Below are 21,692 nucleotides of genomic sequence, written 5' to 3' on the forward strand. Positions count from 1 at the left end.
TTACATCTTTGCAACGTCACTTGCGTAAGAGGAGGTGTTTTATTTAAATGCTGGTTTCATTTCAAAAGTATGAAAGCAGGTCGCCCGTTGTTTTCAAGAACAACAGTGGGTCATTGTTGAACCAATACGTAACTACAAGATCTTTAACACATGCCGCTTGTTCATGATCATGACTTAAAATGTTGGAAATTCCAATCAGAGATTTCCACATGTAACCCAATGCGTCTTGATTACCAATTACTTTGATGGCTTTGGAAAAATTCTTTTCTAATTCTCTACCAAAGAGCTGATGATGGACAGTCACTTGTTGCAAATAACTCACAGCTTCGTCATTCTGACCTTGTCTGATATTTTCACCCAGAATTATATAGGGAAGCATTAATTGATAATGGAATTGCCCATTTTTCTCAATCTTCAAATCTCCTTTCCGCTTTTGAAGATACATGTACACATACTAAACGATTTTGAAATCAATGTCTCACAATTTCATCGACATACCTTTTTTATCAAAATGTCTCTAAGGGTGGTTTCATATAGGAAGAACGAAAAAGAAATGTTACATAGTTGTAACAACGGTTCTAAACTTTGAGAGGAACAAATGAGAAGGCGTTGAAGATCTTCTTCTGACGCTTCGTTGATGGTTTCTTTTAAATCTCTATCATAAATTTTGAATAACTTGAAGATCAGTTGTTCAACTGCTTCATATAATTTCAGGTTATGGCATGCCATTGCATTTCCAATTTGCCGAACATAACTGAAGTGTAACACTCCAATGAAGGCGTATATGGTGTTAAAAGTTTCTTTTCCTTGTAAAACGAAATCCTTATAAAGATAGTTCACAAAAGTTATCGTATCTCTAACAGCCTTTTGTTTGAACGTTGTTGGAATAGTGTACACGAAATTATCGTCATAGCAAGAAAATCCATTGGATGGTACTTTCTCCAAAATTTTGAAAAGCTGAATTTGAGTTGAACCAGTCCATATGCTCAAGATGTTTCTAGGAAGGTTTCTTGATTTCAAAAACTTTTTTAGCAAGTAAAGGTCGTTTGGATTCAAACTTTGAATGTCATCACAAACCACGAAAGTGAAACGGGATTCGTCTTCAGAAAGGTATGACTGAAAGAGTTTTTCCACCTGACATGTGAACTTGACATCTTTTTCCGTCAGCTCAAAATTTTGTGTCACTTTTTGAGCTATGAAGAGAGAAAACGAAATGTCTTTTGGTTTGTCGAGCATGTCAATATAAATCACATTAAACTTATTGTACAAATTTTTAGTACGTATTAATTCTAAAGAAAGGAAATAGGGAAGGATTGTTGCTGCCAGAATCGTTTTTCCTGTTCCGGCATATCCATGAACCGAGAGATGAGGCTTGCATTTTGTAAAACTTCCAACGTTCAAATTACGAATAACGTTCTTCACACATTCCTCTATTTCTGGAAAGTTATTGGTAATGTGAACTTGATTGGAATACTCCCAAATGATAGAGTCCTCCGATGTATTTTTGATGTTAATGTTTGCTTCATCCAATAAATTAACGAAAATAACTGATCGAAATAAACAACTCATACCTAATGATCCATTAAGCTTAATCAAATCCCAATCCAGAAATTTTGCACCAACGACAGGTTTAAATCTTTGATTAAAATAGGTTTCAACGGAACCTTCCTCACTTGAGGCTGGTTCTTCTTGACGGAAAGCATTTGAGATCATTTTTCATTAACTGTAATTCTATTACAGCTTCAAAAATGTGGTTGGGTGAAGCACCAAAGATAATTAATGTCTAGGTGAAATGTTCTTCCCGTGTTCATTCAAACAAGATTGTGAATCAAAGAAACCGTGAAGTTAAAGAATACTTGAGGATTAGTCAACTCATGCAAAAAAATGTTTCAAGACCTGCCCTTCGAGATTGTTATTGAAATTTTGCAATTCATTCCCACCTACCCATATTTATATTTTGACATGCCTCGTATATGCAAACAATTCTATTTACTTTTCAAATATGGATTAGAAGATTTCGATACGTCTGATGATGAGAATAGTGTTTCGGAGAGACTTTTGAAGTTGCCGTTGATGGAATTGAAACATTTTTTGAATAAGAAAAATAATAGGTCATGCATGAGTGTAGGTACAATTAATGTTAAACATAAAAAGGGTTTTTACCAACCTGTGAAACACGTGGATCAACCCGACAGAAATTTCATAGTCTTTTGAAATTTGATCATGTTAACTTGGTGTTTTTCATTCCAAAACGATATCGAGTTCTGGGTATGAGCTTGTTTCGTCCAGAGTCAAGTACTGAGAAGGAGCAAGAAGAGTTTTTTCAAGCTGTTCATACTTTGTTTTACAAAATAACAATGGATTGGAAATTGCAAGTTTCCGAGCTCATCTTGGTCAATCTTGCACACTATTCGACAAGACTACAATGCTGTCTTGAAAATTTTCATGTATTTGAAACTGTTCAACGTGTGGTGTATGTGATGTGTAATAATGGAAAGTATCTTTTCAGGGATGCAAAAGAAGTAATTGACATTTCAGGAGACTTTTGGTTTACTACAGCATGTCAAGGAGACTTTTTTTCGCAGCAAGATCGAACGACAGAGATTACAAAAGAAATGCCACATCTATTAATGATCTCATTCGATTTAAAAACACACTGGCCTTATTGAGAATATTTCAATTAGAGCCTTATTTTGAAGCGAATCGATTGATCATCTATCGACAAATGTTAGGACTTGTGATTGCTAAAACGAAACACAACGAGAAGTTTGAAAGTGAAGTGTTAGAGTATATTCCTGCATTTTCCAAACGATATTTACAAAACAACGACAATGGTGTGAGTTGTGACGAAAATGGTCCTGAGGAAGTACTGAAATTACTTGAAAATGATTTTTATGAAGATGCTACGGCATGGAAAGAAAGTCATATTTCCCGCTGTTCCAAAGACATTCCTACATGGCTCACAGAAACAGTCATGAATTACATTAAAGCACATGAGACAAAAGAAGCATCCAAAATAACAAAGAAGAAGAAAAGAAAGTAATTAAATGTTTTTCAATACTTCAAGAGAGGAGTTTTCGAAGTAAAGTCACAACAATATCTTTCAACAAATTTCACATTTTTTCCCGATACGTTCAATGAGTAGGAATGAGTAAATCATAATGCTGCTTTTGTTCATCATAGGCCAAACAAATGTCACTAGTTACTGCAACACCATCTTCTGGGTTGACTTCAATTTCAGCCTTAATAATCTTCTTTCCGCTACTACTACTACCCTCCACCAAGAAAATTTTAAATTGCGTTCCAGGTCTCACTCGTGACATGGCCACAATATTACAAAAATCTCCGTAGGATCCTTCTTTTTCTAAAGCTTTCAAGTAATCGGAGACGGTTTCACCTTCATTCAAGAAAATTGCCAATTTAAATTCCAATCCATCAACTTTTGTTTCTAAATTGTTTTTAATCCAATTCACAATTTCTTTTCTCACTTGAAGATGATTTGACGATGATTTGTTTGATGATGATGAATTTTGATTTAGTCCAGTGGCGATAGAATGAAACAAACAATTGCCATCGGAAGGAGATGAAATTATTTTAAAGTGATCTTGTAAGTATTTTCCTCTGTATTCCGATTGTGCAGTCATACATGATGAAAACGATCTTGAAAATTGATGACGGAATGTAGGGATTATTTTTGTATTCCTGTTGTTCAATTTAACAAGCAGCAACGAGCGAGTTTTGTTGATCATTTTTTTGCGTGTGTTCTGTTGAATGAAATATTTTCTTGTTTTGATTGGCTATGTGAAACCGTTTAAGCAATAAAGGGATTCAAAACTGTGATTCCATTATCCTTTTCACAATTTATTAACATCTCTAAATAAGACCAAGAACCTACTAGTTGTTGTTGGAATCACAACTGCATGCTTTGAGTGACGAGGCAGCAAAAAAAATTTTCTGTTACGCAATGAATGCGTGTGCTACTAAAAAGAGAAAAATCTCGCCAAACGTTGCGGACGCAACTAATTCATCATCAAAAAGTATCAACTATAGTGCTGAAGCAGATATTTCCTCTCCAACAAACTCCAACATCAAGCAAATACCGTTTATTGATGATATTATTTTTGAAATTCTTCGTTTCCTTGTATCATTATTCATCGTCCGAGTTTGTATGAAAATTTCAAAACAATGGAGACGAGTATCGTTTCGAATTCCGCTCTCATTATCATTAGAGTCAAAACTCTCCAAACAAGTTCGTGAGCCAATCAAACTTTTAGCTGATTGTGAATGCCTGAAGAATTTACATTATTTGGGTATTAATTTTTCCAGAGTTGGTAACCAAGATGTCAAATATATTGCCCATAGTGAATATTTGAAGACCTTGACTTCGTTGAGCCTGTATGGCAATCAAATCGGCAATGAAGGCGCCAAATGTATTGCTAATAGTGAGCGTTTGAAAAATTTGACTTCTTTGAATATGAATGGCAACCAAGTTGATAATGAAGGCATTAATTATATCGCTAATAGTGAATTTTTGAAGAATTTAATATATTTAGATCTGTCCTACAACAAAATTGGCCATGAAGGTGTCAAATGTATTGCCAATAGTGAGTGCTTGAAGAATTTGACTTCTTTAGATTTGAGGGGCAATAGTATTGACATAGAAGGAGTTAAATATATTGCCAATGGTGAATTGTTGAAGAATTTGACTTCGTTAGATCTGAGTTTCAATTTAATTGACAATGAAGGCGTCAAATATATTGCAAAAAGTGAATGTTTGAAAAATTTGACTTCGTTAGATCTGAGTGGCAACCAAATTGGCAACGAAGGAGTCATACATATTTCCAATAGTGAATGGTTGAAGAATTTGACTTGTCTAAATCTGGAATTCAATCAAATCGGCAATGAAGGTGTCAAATATATTGCCAATAGTGAGTGTTTGAAGAATTTGACTTCATTGAACCTTCAAGGCAATCAAATTGACAATGTTCGAAACATTCTGCGAAATTTAAACGATTGGAAATAGGTGAACCAAATACAAGTGGTTTTTAATTGTTGTGGAATGCTTTGCTTGTAATCTAAAGATCATGGACACTCTGAAACCTTATTTCTGTAGACTTCCAACTTGCCATCCAAAAATAGCCCATGGATCTAACATTTGAAAAACTGTAAACACAGTAATTGCGTCTACACAGGTGGGTACCTCGTTCCTTCATGTTTCCTATTGGCCTGGTCCAATCTCAACTACATGAACAAAACAAGGATCATGGCTCACGTGGGACTGTCCTGCCGAACGTGAAGGGGCGTTTTTCTTGGAACCCAATACGAACTCTTTCTGCAGCTTCGTCGTTAAAAAGCTTTTCATGCTGCATGAACTTTTCAACAACAAAAAAAAACCACACACAGCCTCACCCGTTTTTGATTCAGTAGCCAACAACGAGCTCGATACCCACCTCTCTCTCTTGCGATTATCCATTTCATGTTACCACAAAATAACAACAACAAGAATAACAACAATTCATCATCCTTCTTTTCCAATCCAAATTTGATGTCGTCCCCATCCGACGCTGAAGCCAACAATGACGTTAACTTTTATCAACCCATCACCATTCATGAAATTATTGAAAATTTGAAAAAGGAACGTGCCGTGGATGCCTCTCTGTATAAGAAGGAGAATACGGCTGATATCATCAGTGATCGTTTGCAATCGGGAACCACCATTGAAGCATTGCTTGTAAAACCTAATGTTGAGGGTTCCAACGACGCTCTCATTACTCAAATTTTGGTAAGTGTGATTGTGAGAGTGTTTGGTTTGAACGATGCCAATGACTCTCATGTTTTGAAATATTCCAAATATGGTCATTATATTTTGATGAAATTTTGGTTGAATTTTTGTGATATCATTCACACAGGATGTGGTCAATGACCAACAAGGTCTGCCCGTGATTCGCTCCATTCTAGGTACCACTGTGGTAGAGCCAGGAAAGATCCGAGTGGTCGTTGTGAACGGTGCCATTCGATTGGTCGGTCCAGGTATGTTTCATCACAAAACGAGTTTATTTGCTCGAACAATATTTTACACTGTGTCCTGATACCAATGCCAACATCATTGGTGAAAATGCATGATCGGAAATTTACTTCTTATTTGTTGGAATTTTTGGATCGCTTGTGTGTTTCTTCTTCATTGACCTTTTTTTTGAACAAAATTTACAATATACACCAGGTCGTTACATGAATGTCAATCCTCGTGCTCATTGGAGCTCCACCTACAGCATGGATTCCGACAGAATCGAACACGAAACTTTGTCGATTATCAGAGTTCCAAAAGGATATTATGGTCTCGCCACAAACAATGGTCAACCCTTAATACTCGGAGAAGGTGTCCATGTTAGAAATTCTAGGTTGTTCAACTTTGTTGAATTGAAAGAAATCAATCAAGAGCATATCAAGCATGGTACCATTGATATCATGAGAATTCCACAAGTAAGTGTTGATTGACGTTTAACATTTATGAATTTTTCACATCATGAAATAATATTGTGTGTTAAATTATTCTAAATCTTCCTGAAAATGTTAGGGAAAATATGGTATGGTCCTTGAAAATGGAATTCCCAAGCTTTTAACAGCAGGCTATTACGTGTCTGATTCTGTCTTGTTCAAATATTGTGGAACTGTGAATATTAATGAGCCTCACATCAAGCACTCAACTATTCAAATCATTAGAATTCCAAAATCTTCAATTGGTTTGATTGTTATTGCTACCAAGCCATTGCTTCTTCATGAAGGTGAGTACTTGAATGAGTTTCTTCAAATTTCTAATTTGTGACATTTTTCCGAAATGCAAATCATTTCTATTTTACATTAGGAATTTACACTTTCAATGATCAAAACATTGCCTTCTTGGGAATGAAGGATGCTAATGAACAAGTAATTATTCACAAGCCAATCACCAGATTTAGAGTTAAGAATGGTGAGATTGGTTTATGTTGGTGGCAATCAAAGCCTCTCTTTGTTCAAGACCCTGGAATGTATGTATTGTCAGTTATTTTCATTGTTTCCATTAATCAACCACATGTTTCCATAATGACTTTACCACTACACGATTTGTATATGAACATCTTGATGTCAACACCTAACAGTTATGAAGTGGACAGCATTGATTTCATTTTCGAACAATGTGTGCCAATTTCTTCTAAACTTGTCGCTCTAGGAAGCTCTATGAGAATTGTGGTCTATGATGGTGAAATTGGTATTACTTACTTGAAAGGAAAATTGGACGTGTTGCAGCCAAACACTTACATCTTCCACGATAGTGTTTTACGTACTTTTGAAGGATATTTAAGCACAAAACTTAATACCATTCCTTTGATTGAGGACGGTTCTAAGGAGACCTTCCTTCGTTGTGACACTAAGGATCTTGTAGAATTGGGAATTAAGGCATCTTGTTCTTATCGTATTTGTGATCCTAAATTGACACTTACAACCATTGGTAAGGAACCACAAATTATCAGGTATGTAGTATTTTGTTGCAGTTTCAATCAAGATCATTCATTGATAACCCAATCTTAATATTATTGTTTCGTCGGTGTGAACCATTCAAACAGATTAATCAAGGATCAATCCATTGCCACCGTGCAAGCCATTGTGAGAAGTACCGCTTTGAACCAAGTGGCACAAAGTAAAACAGTGAACGCAGCAAGTCACTCTGCCATTGGTGACGATAAGGATGCCCCACTTCAACAACCAACTGCTCCAGTATTCTTTGAGAAGATTCATGATGAATTCCTCTCCAAGCTCCATGATGAATTTAAAAAGAGTTATGGTATTGAAATTACCAATGTTAGAATTGAAGATATTCAAATTATGAATCAAGAACTTGCTAATAACATTTCCAAGCAAGCCATCATCACTGCTGAAACTGAGACTAAATTGGCAAACTTGGGAGGACAACGAGAAATTGACTTGGCTGCTCAAGAACGTTCGAATGCCATCTCGTCAATTAAGGCAACTGCTGAAGCCTTCAAACTTCGTACTGAAACAGAAGCTAAGAATAATGCAGCTATTTTAGAGGCTGAAACTAAAGCTATGGGTAAGTTGAGTATAATATGTGAGTGCGTGAATGATATATTTCTCATTACTATTTCTGATTCATTATTGTTAATGCATTACCATATTATTTCATGTAACATGAAATTACATTTGTTACATTGGGCTTTCCTAATCAACCACAGAAATTAAGACACTTGCCAAAGCTCGTGCTGAAGCAATGACCATTGAGGCAGAAGCCGAAGCTAGAGCCATTGAAATTAAGGCCCTCGCTGAAAAGAAGAGAGCTGAATACCTCTCAAGTACAGAATTCGGTAAACAAGATGCATTGTTAACCAAACACCACGACATGGTCGTTCAAGCCATGAAAGGTATTCAACAAATTGTGTACCTTCCATCGGATGCGAATATGGGATGCTTACCATTGCAAATGTTTGGTCTCAAAGGAGGTGTTCCAACTTTTGATTCCCTCACTAAGGAACAACCAAGCGTTTCCACTATGAAGAAATAAGACAAATAAAAATTGTGTAAATAAATAAGATAAATCTGATCTGTTAAAAATTGCTTTTCAAACATATTTTTCAAAACCCACAATTTTGATGATTTTGTTAAATTATAATCATTGCAACCCTTTCCTCATTTCTGCACTGTCAATACCTTCTCGCTGATCACTGGAGAACTCTCGCGAGGGAGAAACAGGGTTGTCGTCCATGTTCATACATGGAGAATGCTCCGCTTGAAGGTTGTACCTTGTTAATCATACCCCACCGCTTGTTCTCGCACCAAAGCAGCTTCAACGAGATGGCATCAAGGAGAAGGTTATTTTTGATGATTTTGATGGCAGGACCTGTTTTTCGGTTACTGGACTGGTATAGGTTTAGGTTATGGAATGCTTTAAAGTGTTGATGAACAACCGTGTTGTTTTTGATTATTATCGGTTCAACAATCGTTTTAATACGCAATGATTATTATTCAAAATAGAAACAACCATGATGATGAATGGACTTGAACATCCGGGTGGCCAGGTGTTGAGCGCATTTCGCATGATTGTTCCCCAACTCAATATTTAGCAAAAATTCGAACACTCAAAAAAATATCCTTAATAATAATAAATATTTTCTATCGTTCGGGTAGGATGGTGATGATAATGAACAACAGCAAGCCTTCCGAACCAATGATGCCCTTTTGAGAGATTCAATATGAACCAATGATGTCATTTCCTAGGACTCATCAGACTCTTCATCAGAAGAAGTATCACTATATTCATCACCCACCCGCTCGTAATCGTGATCCGTTCCATACTTCGGCCCCTCACGGCTCGTTGTTGAGTAGTCCCTTAGGGTTATTTTCAAGTTTCATCGGTTGTTGTTGCTGCCATTTATTAGTCCCGAGGGGTGGAAGAAATCGCCCATCCAAGCACACAGCTAACAATTTGATTGCATCCGGCTAGTAATTTCCAGAGCGTTTTGGAAAATTGGATTTCTTGGGCGGACTGGACTCGCTGCAGCGGCTGAATGCTAATAAAAAAATTTTTATTTTAAAAAAATGAAAAGCATTCACCAACAACAACTGCCACTAACATGCGATAGTAAATTTGCTGCACGTTTCTCGCAAACAAGGCAACACAATTAATGCACCAAGAAGCATCGGCATTTCATTACCTCACACTAAAACCTAAAGAGTCGAAGAACTATTCATATCAATAATTTTCGAAATGTGATTAATTTTTGGATTTGAAACTCAGGTGACGTCGATGATGTCAAAGATTGGACCAAGTTTTGACTGCTATGAAGAGTGGAGAGAAATACGCTTCCAATTTGGTTACTACTCACCTTGGTTTGGATGAGGATTGGGAGAAAACAAATTCGGTGGTGGCCCGTCTAATTCCAAAATCAACGTACACCTCGAATAATACACGTGAGTGGATAAATGACACCAAGGAAAAGTTAAATACGTGGCTCCATCGTTTTACACCATGATCTACAATTTGAAAATTGCAGGATTGTTGAATTCAGATTGTGAAACTCTTCAAAGATTTTGCCTACTGATACTGAGAATTATGTACTTGTTCAACCAATCGATTGTCCAATATTGAAAATAGGAGACATTTTCATGATTACATTCAATTGGAGGACAACAGTGATCTCTCAGTGTAGGTTGTTTGCAAGAAAGAAGACACCAGAATATTGATACCGAAGTGACAACTAATTCTTAGATTTATTGTTCAAACATTCCGTGTTGAACGCAACAACATTGTGGTCTACATTGCCGCAAGTCACTTGTTATGAATAAAGTTGGCCAGAACTTGAGTGTGTTTCAAGCAAATATAAATCTATCAATTACTGGAATAAAAAAATTTTGGGATTGTTTGGTGGCTATTGTTGCTGGAGTTGCTGCAATTAAGCAGTATTTTAGCAATCATCCCCATCCGGGCTATTAGCTGTGTGCTAGGATGGGCGATTTCTTCCCCCCCTCTTAGTCCCTTAATATCATGTTTCATCCAAATATTGTTGTTCTCACGAGTTGCAAATGTTCTGCATGTACTATTTGTATTTTGCCAAAAATCGTTATGCAATTCCGGGCGGATCTGCCTAAAGCTTTACTAGGCATACACCCTCTCGGTTGGAATAGAGGCAAGAGTTGTTGTGCAATAAAGTACATAAACAAAAGCACTCAAATGATGCATCAAGAAACGTTGACCCTCGCCAACTCGCCAACAAACTCGCTGGAGTATTTTGGCTCGGGTTAAACCACTGTGTGTCACTCTTAATTTCGTAAAGAGATGTTTTGCGTGTTGTTGTAAAATTTCCAAAGCCAAACTCAGTGAACAAGGAACTTGAACAGGAAAAAAACAAGTAAAAAAAATGGAACTTGTGTTTTTTGCCTTCTTGGCTTTTGCTGCCATCATTGCTTTGTTTCATGCTGGCGAGTGGCTGACGCAATATATGTATAACCGATCCATGTGCTCCATCAATTGTAGGTTTTGTTCTTGTGGTATCGGGATTCGGAGATGATGACGATTTACAAACATTGAAAAAACCCACGTTAATATGAATGTAATTGTAATGAACAAAATAATTATGATTCACCATTCTGTAATTGTTACATATTAATGAATATGAATGAATGGTTGATGATTTTATGAAAATTATTCAAAACCCTTCGGAAAGCACTTGCCATTGAAAAACACTACATGATTGCCATGTCCTGTGCTATACTCGAATACATCATTGAATCCATCTTCTTTCCCTCTCTTAAAACCTACTCATGGATTTGTTATTTAGGAATTATTCTTGCCTTGATCGGTGATGGAATCCGTAAATGTGCCATGATTACTGCAGGAATGGCATTCACTCATCTCATCCAAGAGAGAAGACGAGAGGGACATAATCTCATCACTCATGGAATTTATTCTTACGTTCGTCATCCTGGATATTTGGGATGGTTCATTTGGGCTCCTGCCACTCAATTGATTTTAATGAACCCATTTTGTGTGTGTGCATTTACGTTTGTGGCATGGCAATTCTTTTATGATCGAATTCCTTTTGAGGAGGAAACATTGGTGGGGATGTTTGGAAAACAGTATGAAGATTATAGGAAAAGAGTTCCTTCGTATATTCCATTTGTTGATGCCTTAACAGTCAGCAAAAAGTAGGAAAAGAGATTTGACAGATGTAAAAGAAAAATTTATTCGAATTATTTGAATTATATATTTATTATTACTTGTTTGAATTCCAAGTATTTTTTATGTTTTAAAATTGCAACATAATGTCACACATGAATAGGAATAAATTATTACGACTTTTAAACCAAAATTGAAAACTGATCCTTCTCTACAACAAAACTTTTCCAAACTCTCTCGTTATTGATAATCATTTTCGTGTCTCGACAGTGAAGTTTTCTCATCGGAGCCAATATACGAATAAGCAGTCCCCACTCGGGTATCCGAAGCAATCGAGCTTTCGTCTTCATCTTCAGTGTTGACCTTTTTGAATTTTCCACTCTTTCGTGTGATGTAATCCTGATATTTTTGGAAGGTGCTATCTTTCACACATGGGCAATAAATTTGTTTGAATTCCACGTTACTGGTCATTTGATAAATAATTCCAGAAACGAGTACACACATGGTCAAATCGAGAGTATTAAAGTTAATCGATCGGTAGAACAATCCAAAGACCACTCGATGAGCTCCATATTCAACAATAATGAAAATCATTTCAAGGAATGTGACTGCAAATGCCACAATAAGGAACATGACAAACTTGGTAAATTTGATCTGGAAAAAGGACAAATTGTTTGCCACCTTTAAGGTAAAGAATAATTTTGCACCAAACACAACAAAGAAAATGGTAAAGATCACAGCTGAGGCAGCAGTCAGAGAAAAGAATACCAAATTGAATATTTTGGAAACACTCTTATCGGCCGCATAAACAAATGGAAGAATGGACATGCCCAGTAAAATCACATAAACAATGACCAATAAAGCTTTGAGACCGGGATGAATGACGAGAGCATCTGTGGTCGTTCTCATGGAGCCTAACAATAAATTGACCCACATGACCAATGTTGTGACAAGAGCTGCAATGAGCCAAAGTAAACTCAATGATCTGAAAAATCCATATCCTAATGTGTGACGTCATGAGTGCAAGAAATTGTTGGAAATGTCAGGATTGTCAATACGAGACGCAGAAAGTACATCAACACTTACCCAATGCAATTCTTGCATCATAAACATGATTCAAAGGAATCCCCAAAATGTTCTCAAGAGTTAAAAATACAAAGTATGAGAATACAAAGAAAATTATCAACCAATTCAAAGTAAACACTTCTTCATATAAAGCTCTCTGAAGAGTTTTAAAGTGATGCTTGATACTGGTACGAATTTTCTTATAATTTCTATAACACAACGGAATGACATTGAAAATGATCGTCGCAATTGCAAGCATTCCAGAAATGATAAACGTAATGACTGGATACGCTTGGAATGTGAATGGAATAAAGTTTGTAGAAAAGTAGTCACACTTGTATCCGAACAGATCATTTCCACAATAACAAATCCAAGGAGTTAAAGTCTTTCCTTCTAACAAGGACTCTCCATGAATGAGTGGTTGCTCAAAGGAGCCTTCTGGGACTGGCTGATTATAATTACAAAAATCATCACGAACATATTGGAAACAACGACTCGTGTTGACAGATTGAAGTTGGGTGTGAAAATCAACAAAATCCTCTCGCTGACAATATTGACAATAATTCATCATCCATGCAAATTCTCCAAGTGCACTCTGTCGATCCCGAATATTTGAAATACCATAAGTCCGATTCAAATAGGACAGGGAAGAGTTACTCAATTTCGGATAATTATTACAATATAAATTCAGACAGGAATCAATCGAGTACTTTTTAAACAATTGAGAGACACTATTGGCATCACACACTTCATAAAGTTTTGTATCAAAAAACGTGTAATAAAGAGTAAACTGAACTGATCTTTCGTATCTGAAGGCAATGGTGCTCTCATTATAGGTTTGAATGGAAGAACATGAAACAACTTGTTCTGAATTCTCTATTTTGACATGTTTACACCCTTTCCATAACGTTCCTGTATTGGGAAGGTCCTGAGCCATGATGATTGTGGAGGACATGAAGAGAAGAAGAGCTGTTAATAATAACAGTATGGTCGTGTATTGTTGGGCTATTGTTGGTATTACGGAACTGTTCCGTTTCATCATCATGGAAATATTGTACCGCAATGATGAAGATGATGGTAACTGCCTTCCCGATGAAGATGCCAATGATAACATTGAAGAGGATAATACTTGTGAGAGATGAAAATGTTGTAGTAAATATTTCTTGCAGGACAGTCTAGCACGGAGAATGGTGATGAGAAGTTGTGTACTAGGAAGGGATTACAATGAGGAGCTTGCTGGGTCGTTCGGGTTTTGAGTGTTCAAGTATGGACTTGTCTTTGGACACCCAAGAACTTGATTTTTTTTTGAAAGGAACACTTTGGTACGGACCATTCTTCAGGATTGTTTGTTCAAACCAAATAAAAATAGTGGAGACATCATGATCTCACTCTTGAAAAACAACATCAACTTTCTCTCAATATGAAATAATTGATTAATTCAATTTGATCTTGGAGAATGTTTTTTTTTAATTTTTTTTCCACTCTTTCAAAGAAAAAAGTTCAAAATCAATTACAAATCTATCTCGATGCATCCTTTTCGCGATACTGCAAAACAACCAGGTGTAGCAAGCAAGAGATTGCATTGGAACCACTTCAACTGCATCATCTTGCACAAACTTCTAAACTGAGCCGCGCTTTGAAAGCTCATTGTCCATCATGTACCACTAATTTCGTGTGTTGTCCTTTTTGTGATAACTTGTTCGCAACCAACACCAATTACCTGAACCATTTATATACACATCATACGGAAAAAAGTTCACAACTATTTAAGTGTTGTTTATTATGCACTTCTTCAGCGGAAGAGTTTCATGAGCACGTTATGGATAACCATTGTGCATCCGTCCTGGTACATGAAAAGAAGAGTAATCAAAGAAAATGAAACATGATGTTGAATGATGACGATTATGTGTACAAATAATCACAATACGTTTTGTTCCGATCAAAGTTGTTGTTTTATTTTACAAAAGCAAGTTAGGTCAAAATCACACCCTCTGGACAGCACATTGACTGGTGAAATGAAAGAATCGACTTCCTTCCACTGTCATTCTCGTGCTGCTGTGTTGTTGCTTCACGACATGAGATTCTTCTGGACAGTCTTGCTTTTGCGAAGACTTGCAACACGAATAATGATTCACGGTCAAAGACATTTCAGTTATTTTTTTTCACAAAATTTTGAGCGTTCTTTTCTTTTTATAGTTTTTCTTGGAGTCTGTACAAATTTTCTTGAATCTTCTTTGAGAATTCCCAACCCAAAATCAAATGCTAATATTAAAATACACTCTCAATCAAGTCTTGATGGACTTAAACTCTTTTTTCACATGTTGCTTCATTGGAATGCTCACTCTCTTCTTTTTCATATTTTCTTGCAATAGTCACATTCAACACAACAATCGCCATTTGCATGAATCCTAACACAACAACCAATGGCCATAACACTTCTTGAAAATGAACAATATCCATAAAGGCACGTCGATACAAGGTTACCAATAAAATCGAAGCAACAACATTCAGAATTAGTTCAAGCATGAGCAACACGGACACAATGTTCAAAAAAGTAGAATGCTTTTTGAAACTGACAATTCCTGAAGCAATACAAAGAACGACTTTCAAACTCATTAAAACTCCAAAAACGAAATTCCATGCAATGGACGTGATGACAACGCACAAGCATATGAGGAGTACAAGTACGCGTTGTATGGTTTTATATTTTATATTGGATTTCATGGACTGGATCAAGGATTGAAACCATGACATTTTGCTTTCGGCAGAAGTACCAGATGACATTTGAATGATGCTGGGAGTTGGAAAAGTGTCACTATGCGAGGTCATTGGAACTGTTGTATTGTTCAATGTTGGGCAATCTTCATCGATCTGTGGTGAATAATGTCCATGAGATGAGAGAGTAGGATATATTTGGAAGTTTGAATGTTGTTGCTGTTCGAAAGGAATCATGGACGTTGGTTGGTGTAGCGTTTCTTGTTGCGACATTTTTTTGTTTGGGAAATTCTAACCTGGTTCTGAGATTCTTATGAGACATGAAAATGAACAGGACAGTTGTTTTTTGATCGTTGCAACATGCGTCTGACCTTGAAAGGCAGGAACTTAAAGTCAAGAAACTCGAGGCTCCTTCTGTCAGCAATTCAGAGCCCACAGTTTGCGAAAAGTCAATCGTCTCAGCCATTAATAAATAATTTATTTTAAAAGCTTGTGTGAAGTGCCAATCTTGCATTTGATTGCATTTCTCCACCAGGTTCCATTATTATCGCAAAGTTATAATGAATCACCATGATGAAAGTGGGGTCTGAATTGCTACCAGCCACTTATTTTGTTTTGTTGTTGGCTTCTTGGTTTCTCTTCTCTGAAACAATTAATTGCACATCCTTATCATTTAACAAATCCAAATAAACATACTGTATGGATTTGATATCTTGTTTGAGCGCTTCCATCACTATTTCCTTATCTTTACAAAAACTGAAAAGAGCATACTGCAGCGCTAGTCCATGACATTTCACTGCTTTTAGAACAAATTCTCGATCATGCTGAAGTCGATATGACGCGAAAAATAGTGCATGCTCATTAACTTGAACTAGCTCATTCATCAATTCATCATTATCCGAAAGACTCAACAATGAAAATACCATCGCTGATGGATCTTGCTTGACAGCTGTCGTTACAATTTCTATATCTTTTCTAAGTGTCATTGGGACGTGTCTCAAAGCCATGCCTTTAGATTTAACTGCTTCTAAAACAATCTCTCGATCATGTAGCAAACATTGATCAGTTACATTGGCCAACGCAAGTCCATTTTGTTTCACAGCAGTTAAAACGACATCTCTATCACGGTTGAAATGGTTTGTTGGAAGAGCATCACCACTTTGTTTGACAGCTTCCATGACAATCTCACGATCTTGCTTGTATTGGAAACTGAGGTATTGGAGAGCAGTACCTCTCTTTTTCACAGCAAGCAATGCAAACTCTCTGTCGTTCTTGAGTGAATCTGAGGCATACGAAAAAGCAGATTCCTCTTTTTCTATGAGTTGTAGCATGAAGTCTCTGTCTTCTCTCAAATTGAAATGTTGGTCAAACATAACAATTACAGGAACGTTCTTCGCTGCTTCCATCACGATTTCCTTGTCCTTCCAAAACAGCTCTATATTCAAACTACAAAGAATATTTCCATTCTTTTTCACAGCTGCCAAGACGATATCCCTATCTTGTTCTGTGATATTGCATCGAGTAATGAAATATGAGTTTTCACAATGTTCGAGAGCTTGTAAAATTAATTTCTTATCACTAAGCACTTCGGGACAAGTGACATAATTCATGCCTTCACCCTGGTTTTGAATGGCATGAGTAATAATTTCGACATCATTTCTCAATCTCACACTTGCTCCTGATAAGGCAGTTCCTTCATTTTTAACAGCTAGCAGTACAATTTCGCGATCATCTCTAAATGATGCCTCCGAAAATTGCAAAGCCCATCCACAATGTTTGACAATATTCATCACAAATTCTCGGTCCTTTCTGAGCTCATCAGAAGCATAACATAAAGCTTCTGGATGTAAGGAAATAATGGTCGTCATTATTTCCTTGTCATTGAAAACGTTAATTCCCGAAGCAAGCATGGATTTAGGATCTCTATTAATGGCATGAAGTAAAATTTCCTTGTCATTTCTAAATTCTTCATTTACAGCCATAAATGTCAACACGCTTCCTGTCCTAATAGCTTTTAAAACAATTTCGCGGTCCTTAAGCATTTCTTGCCCGACATAATATATGGCACTAGAATTCTTTTCAACTGCCGCCAATGCTATCTCTTTGTCGTTCTTTAGAGAGGCATCAAGGTATCGAATTGCTAAACCATTCACCTTAACTAGTTCCAGTGCGAACGATTTATCTTTCCTAATCTCTTCACAGCAGTGAGCGATAATCTTGACATCCTGAGAAGCAGCTTGTAAAATGACTTCCCTGTCTTGTCTCAACTCTGGAGACGTGTAATAAAAGGATTCAGCATGTGATTTGATGGCAGTAAGTAAAATATTTCTATCATAACGAAGTGATTTTCTCAAATGACCAAATTCGTATGGGTTAGTTTTCACAATTTCCAATGCTACATCTGGGTCATTTAACAAATCTAGATCCAAATTGTCAGAATGGCCAATCTGTTTGGCTGCATACAGTAGTAATGGTTTGTCAATTTTTCCATTGACAAACGTCAGTGCTCTTCCATTTTGGGCTAATGCCTCGCGAACGATATCGGGATCACTTCGTAAATGTACGGCTGCAAATTCTAAGGCTTCTCCATTTTGTTTCACAGCTGCCAACACAATGTCTCTATCGGCTTGCAGTGATGAATGGGCAAACTCTAACGCCAACCCTGACTTTTTTACAGCTAGCATCACAATTTCCTTATCTTTCTTAAACTCATCTTTGAGATATTTGAGCGGAGTGTAGCCATAATCTGTTCCATATTTCAATGCTCTCAACACTAGGTCACGCTTCCCTTTGAGTCTGTCACTGGCAAATCTAAGAGCATCTCCGTTTTGTCTCACTGCCATTTCCACAATTTCGTCATCATCTTGGAGTTCATACGAGGCACATTCCAACGATACTGCATCGTTCTTAATAGCTGCCAATATAATTTGTTTATCGTTTCTCAGAGAGAGCGGCAAACGGGAAAGCATGGATCCATGTTTCAAAGCAAGTAATGTCAACTCTTTGTCTTGTCTCAACAAATAAGGTAGTTGTTGATAATTGTAAGCGTCGCTCTCAATGGCTTTTTTGACAACATCTCGATCCTGCCTCATAGAAGGGCTCAAGTTGTTGAGGTAAACGCTTGAAAATAAATAATTATCGAAAAGCCCCATGACAAGCTTCTTGTTGTTACTAAATTGCTCATCCACAAATTCAATACATGCTGGCGAAAATCTGAGAACTTTCATCACAAACTGATTGTCTTTCTTCAACCTATTGCTTGCATATCTCATTGCTTCAGCACTGTCAAACACGGCTCGTTCAACTACCTCCTTGTCATCTCTCAATGCTTCTCCCAAGTACCTCAATAGGGAGCCATTGATCGTGACTGCCAAAAGGGCCATTTCCCTATCTTTCTTCAGAGTAGTACTCGCATATCGGAACAAGTGCGCATCTAATAACAGTACTTTCTTGAGCAATTCTTTGTCCTTTCGAAACTCTTCATCGATATACGGATAAATTGAGGAATTTCCTTCGTTAATAACTTGAGTGATAAATTCTTTATCACTTCTCAGCGATAAATCTGCATAACGAATATAATAGCCGTCAACACAAATGGCTATCTTAACAATTTCCTTGTCTTGTTTGAATACTTGATCTACTTTCTGTAACAAGGAACAATCCTGGCGGACAGCATCGACAAGAATCTCACGGTCTTTTTTCAATTCATCGGAAACGTGTTCAATGGCATATCCATTTCTTTTCACACAAGCCATAGCGATTTCCTGTATGTTGTCATGTATCGTTTCACATATTCGTGAAAAAGAAGTAAAATCGAAACTGTACAACTTACCTTATCATTGTTCCACTCAGTAGCATACGCAATGATTGGAGAGCCTGTTCTTGCTGCTGCATCAAGAATAAATTCTCGATCTGAAGCCTGTTCTGGTAGCAAGTACTTGTAGTTATTGGATGCATGATTTTGAAGTGCTATCATGGCCAACTTTTTATCCTTCCTAAACTGGGAAGGAATGAATGAGAGAGAAACGCCTGACCTCAATGCACTCTTAATTACCTCTATATCATTTCGAAGTTCCTCATTCAGAGATGTGTAAAAATGCAATCCTCTTCTCCTCATCCCATATAACAAGACAATTTCCTTGTCTTGCTTAAACTCCAATGGAAGGTCTTTATAAGAAAGACCCGCTCGGACAGCTGCCATAACCAATTCTCTATCGTTTTTCAGTATAGTTGGAACATGACGCAATGCACCTCCATCAGATTCCAGGGCACGCATGATAAACTCCTTGTCACCTCTAAATGGTTTGCACAATTGTTCAAACTGGTACGAATATGCTTTCATCAGTTCCAACATCATTCTACGATTGTGTTGAAATTTATCATCAAAATCTGAGACTGACAAAGAGTAACCTTGATTAGAATGAATGGCTATCCATGCTAGCTCTTCATCTTGCTTCAAACTATCGTCGATGTATTTGTAATTGCTGCAAAACAAGCCAATAGCCTGCATGGCTAAGTCTCTGTTTTTTTTCAATACAGGGCCAACATATTGATAACATTCCGGTTGTGAAAAGATTGCCACTTCACAAAGTTCATAATTTTCTCTACAATCAGCGCTGGCATATTGAAGTGCAGTTCCATTCGATTTTACAGCTGTCATGACCACTTCAATATCGTGTTGAAGTTCATTAGAAGCATATTGCAAGCAATCGCCTGAGATTCTTACAGCTTCGAGCACTACTTCTCGATTTGCTCTCAACTCAGCGCTGGCATGCATGAAACCATTCGAGTAGGCACCATGCAAAACAGTAAAAAGAATTTCCTTATCTGCCCTCAGCTCATCCGAAAGAAACTCGTATAAATATCCATGGTCTTGCAAAATGTCTAGTACAAGGCTCTTATTTGATCTATATTCGAGACCAACATATCTGAGGGCAGAAGGTTGATTGTTCAGAGCTGCCATCACACAATCATGGTCATTTTTCAATGCATCATTTGCATAGCGAATATTTTCACCTCCCAAAACATGGATAGCCAGTAAAATAACTTCCTTGTCATTCAGTAAATCGCTATTGAGTTGCGATAATTGACAATGACCAAGCCGAATTCCCTCCATAACAAATTCCTTATCATTTCGCAAATCATCTCCCAACATATTAAACGACCACGAGTTGTTTTGAATGCATATGGTGGCAATTTCCCTATCGTTACGAAACTCTGATGCAACATCGTTCAAATTACAACCAAACTTAACTGCCTCTAGAACCGTGTCTCTGTCTCTTGTAATGGCATCTCCTGCTTCAGATAAGCTGTTAATTGTTGGACCAGTATTTGTTGTCGCAACATTAATTCCACAATAATACATCATTGAGTCATGTATAGCCAAATCCACAATCGACAATTTTGGTCATTCATTGGGATTCATGATTAACACGTATCATGTTACATGCATGGACGTTCATGCGTTTCAACAACCTACCAATGTGGTGCAGTTTGGATTGCTTTCAAAAACACCTCTCTATCATTCCTAATTTCGTCAGAAAACACTCTAAATGCAGCTCCATCCACACTCACCGCAGCAAGAGCCACCTCTTTATCGTTGATCAAATCGTCTCCGAGAGAATCATAGGAATAGCCTGGACATTCTCTAATCACTCGCAACATAAATTTCTTATCATTTCGTAAACTTTCATCTGCGTATTGAATGGCTTCAGAGCCCGAGCAACAAGCCAAATAAACCAATTCACGATCTTTTGCAAGTTCTGTATTTTCAACCAAGGATAACCGTGATCCATCGTAGCGAATGGCCATCGTGATGATTTCCCGATCCTGTAATAATTGTTCAGAACAACTCGCAATGCATTCAGCATTGGCAGAGAAGGCTTGAAGGACAATTTCTTTATCGGCTCTCAAGTCCTCTGCTGCGTTCTGAAACAAGTTCAATACTTCATCGGAATTTGAATCTGTAAATTGTTGAAGCAGTTCATATTTTCTTTCATAAAAGTCAACGGTTTGAGTGGCTTTGGATTGCATGGATTCTCGGAGCAAACCGTAGAGAGAATTATCCAATAAACTGGTGTTCATTGGAAGAATCAAGATGGGTCCATCATGGTCATTGTTGTGGCTGTTGATGGTGGATGAAAGCATGGACCTGATGAGAATTTTTTTTAATGTTGTGTGTGTGAAATCATGAGATTGAAGTTTGTGGAAGTTGTAACGAATGTCAGATTGCCAATCAAAAAACAAA

The 21,692-nt window shown here is 37.1% G+C and overlaps 9 protein-coding genes across 9 annotated transcripts; 4 read left to right on the forward strand and 5 right to left on the reverse strand.

The window, feature by feature from the left end:
* Window positions 1-61: 61 nt before the first annotated feature.
* On the reverse strand, window positions 62-1,713 carry C9374_011505 (uncharacterized protein; the record flags this gene model as incomplete). The annotated part of the gene is made up of 2 exons (XM_044687168.1): window positions 62-454; window positions 499-1,713. The coding sequence occupies 2 exons, from the start codon at window positions 1,711-1,713 to the stop codon at window positions 62-64; spliced, it is 1,608 nt and encodes a 535-aa protein (XP_044554674.1).
* A 171-nt stretch (window positions 1,714-1,884) lies between these two features.
* On the forward strand, window positions 1,885-3,043 carry C9374_011506 (uncharacterized protein; the record flags this gene model as incomplete). The annotated part of the gene is made up of 3 exons (XM_044687169.1): window positions 1,885-2,124; window positions 2,196-2,473; window positions 2,560-3,043. 3 exons carry the CDS (start codon window positions 1,885-1,887, stop codon window positions 3,041-3,043), a joined length of 1,002 nt encoding a protein of 333 aa, XP_044554675.1.
* Window positions 3,044-3,134: 91 nt separating this feature from the next.
* Window positions 3,135-3,644, reverse strand: C9374_011507 (uncharacterized protein; the record flags this gene model as incomplete). The annotated part of the gene is made up of 1 exon (XM_044687170.1): window positions 3,135-3,644. The coding sequence occupies one exon, from the start codon at window positions 3,642-3,644 to the stop codon at window positions 3,135-3,137; it is 510 nt and encodes a 169-aa protein (XP_044554676.1).
* Window positions 3,645-3,964: 320 nt separating this feature from the next.
* C9374_011508 (uncharacterized protein) lies at window positions 3,965-5,023 on the forward strand (the record flags this gene model as incomplete). Its single annotated transcript, XM_044687171.1, has 1 exon — window positions 3,965-5,023. One exon carries the CDS (start codon window positions 3,965-3,967, stop codon window positions 5,021-5,023), a length of 1,059 nt encoding a protein of 352 aa, XP_044554677.1.
* Window positions 5,024-5,476: 453 nt separating this feature from the next.
* On the forward strand, window positions 5,477-8,554 carry C9374_011509 (uncharacterized protein; the record flags this gene model as incomplete). The annotated part of the gene is made up of 8 exons (XM_044687173.1): window positions 5,477-5,782; window positions 5,910-6,030; window positions 6,221-6,480; window positions 6,575-6,782; window positions 6,863-7,025; window positions 7,137-7,508; window positions 7,602-8,086; window positions 8,229-8,554. 8 exons carry the CDS (start codon window positions 5,477-5,479, stop codon window positions 8,552-8,554), a joined length of 2,241 nt encoding a protein of 746 aa, XP_044554678.1.
* Window positions 8,555-10,907: 2,353 nt separating this feature from the next.
* Window positions 10,908-11,698, forward strand: C9374_011510 (uncharacterized protein; the record flags this gene model as incomplete). The annotated part of the gene is made up of 2 exons (XM_044687174.1): window positions 10,908-11,019; window positions 11,214-11,698. The coding sequence occupies 2 exons, from the start codon at window positions 10,908-10,910 to the stop codon at window positions 11,696-11,698; spliced, it is 597 nt and encodes a 198-aa protein (XP_044554679.1).
* A 207-nt stretch (window positions 11,699-11,905) lies between these two features.
* C9374_011511 (uncharacterized protein) lies at window positions 11,906-13,667 on the reverse strand (the record flags this gene model as incomplete). The annotated part of the gene is made up of 2 exons (XM_044687175.1): window positions 11,906-12,666; window positions 12,752-13,667. The coding sequence occupies 2 exons, from the start codon at window positions 13,665-13,667 to the stop codon at window positions 11,906-11,908; spliced, it is 1,677 nt and encodes a 558-aa protein (XP_044554680.1).
* Window positions 13,668-15,031: 1,364 nt separating this feature from the next.
* On the reverse strand, window positions 15,032-15,718 carry C9374_011512 (uncharacterized protein; the record flags this gene model as incomplete). Its single annotated transcript, XM_044687176.1, has 1 exon — window positions 15,032-15,718. The coding sequence occupies one exon, from the start codon at window positions 15,716-15,718 to the stop codon at window positions 15,032-15,034; it is 687 nt and encodes a 228-aa protein (XP_044554681.1).
* Window positions 15,719-16,050: 332 nt separating this feature from the next.
* Window positions 16,051-21,592, reverse strand: C9374_011513 (uncharacterized protein; the record flags this gene model as incomplete). Its single annotated transcript, XM_044687177.1, has 3 exons — window positions 16,051-19,209; window positions 19,278-20,754; window positions 20,925-21,592. 3 exons carry the CDS (start codon window positions 21,590-21,592, stop codon window positions 16,051-16,053), a joined length of 5,304 nt encoding a protein of 1,767 aa, XP_044554682.1.
* Between the last annotated feature and the right edge of the window lie 100 nt (window positions 21,593-21,692).

The sequence above is a fragment of the Naegleria lovaniensis genome (genome assembly GCF_003324165.1).
Source record: "Naegleria lovaniensis strain ATCC 30569 chromosome Unknown tig004, whole genome shotgun sequence".
Taxonomy (NCBI): domain Eukaryota; phylum Heterolobosea; class Eutetramitea; order Acrasida; family Naegleriidae; genus Naegleria; species Naegleria lovaniensis.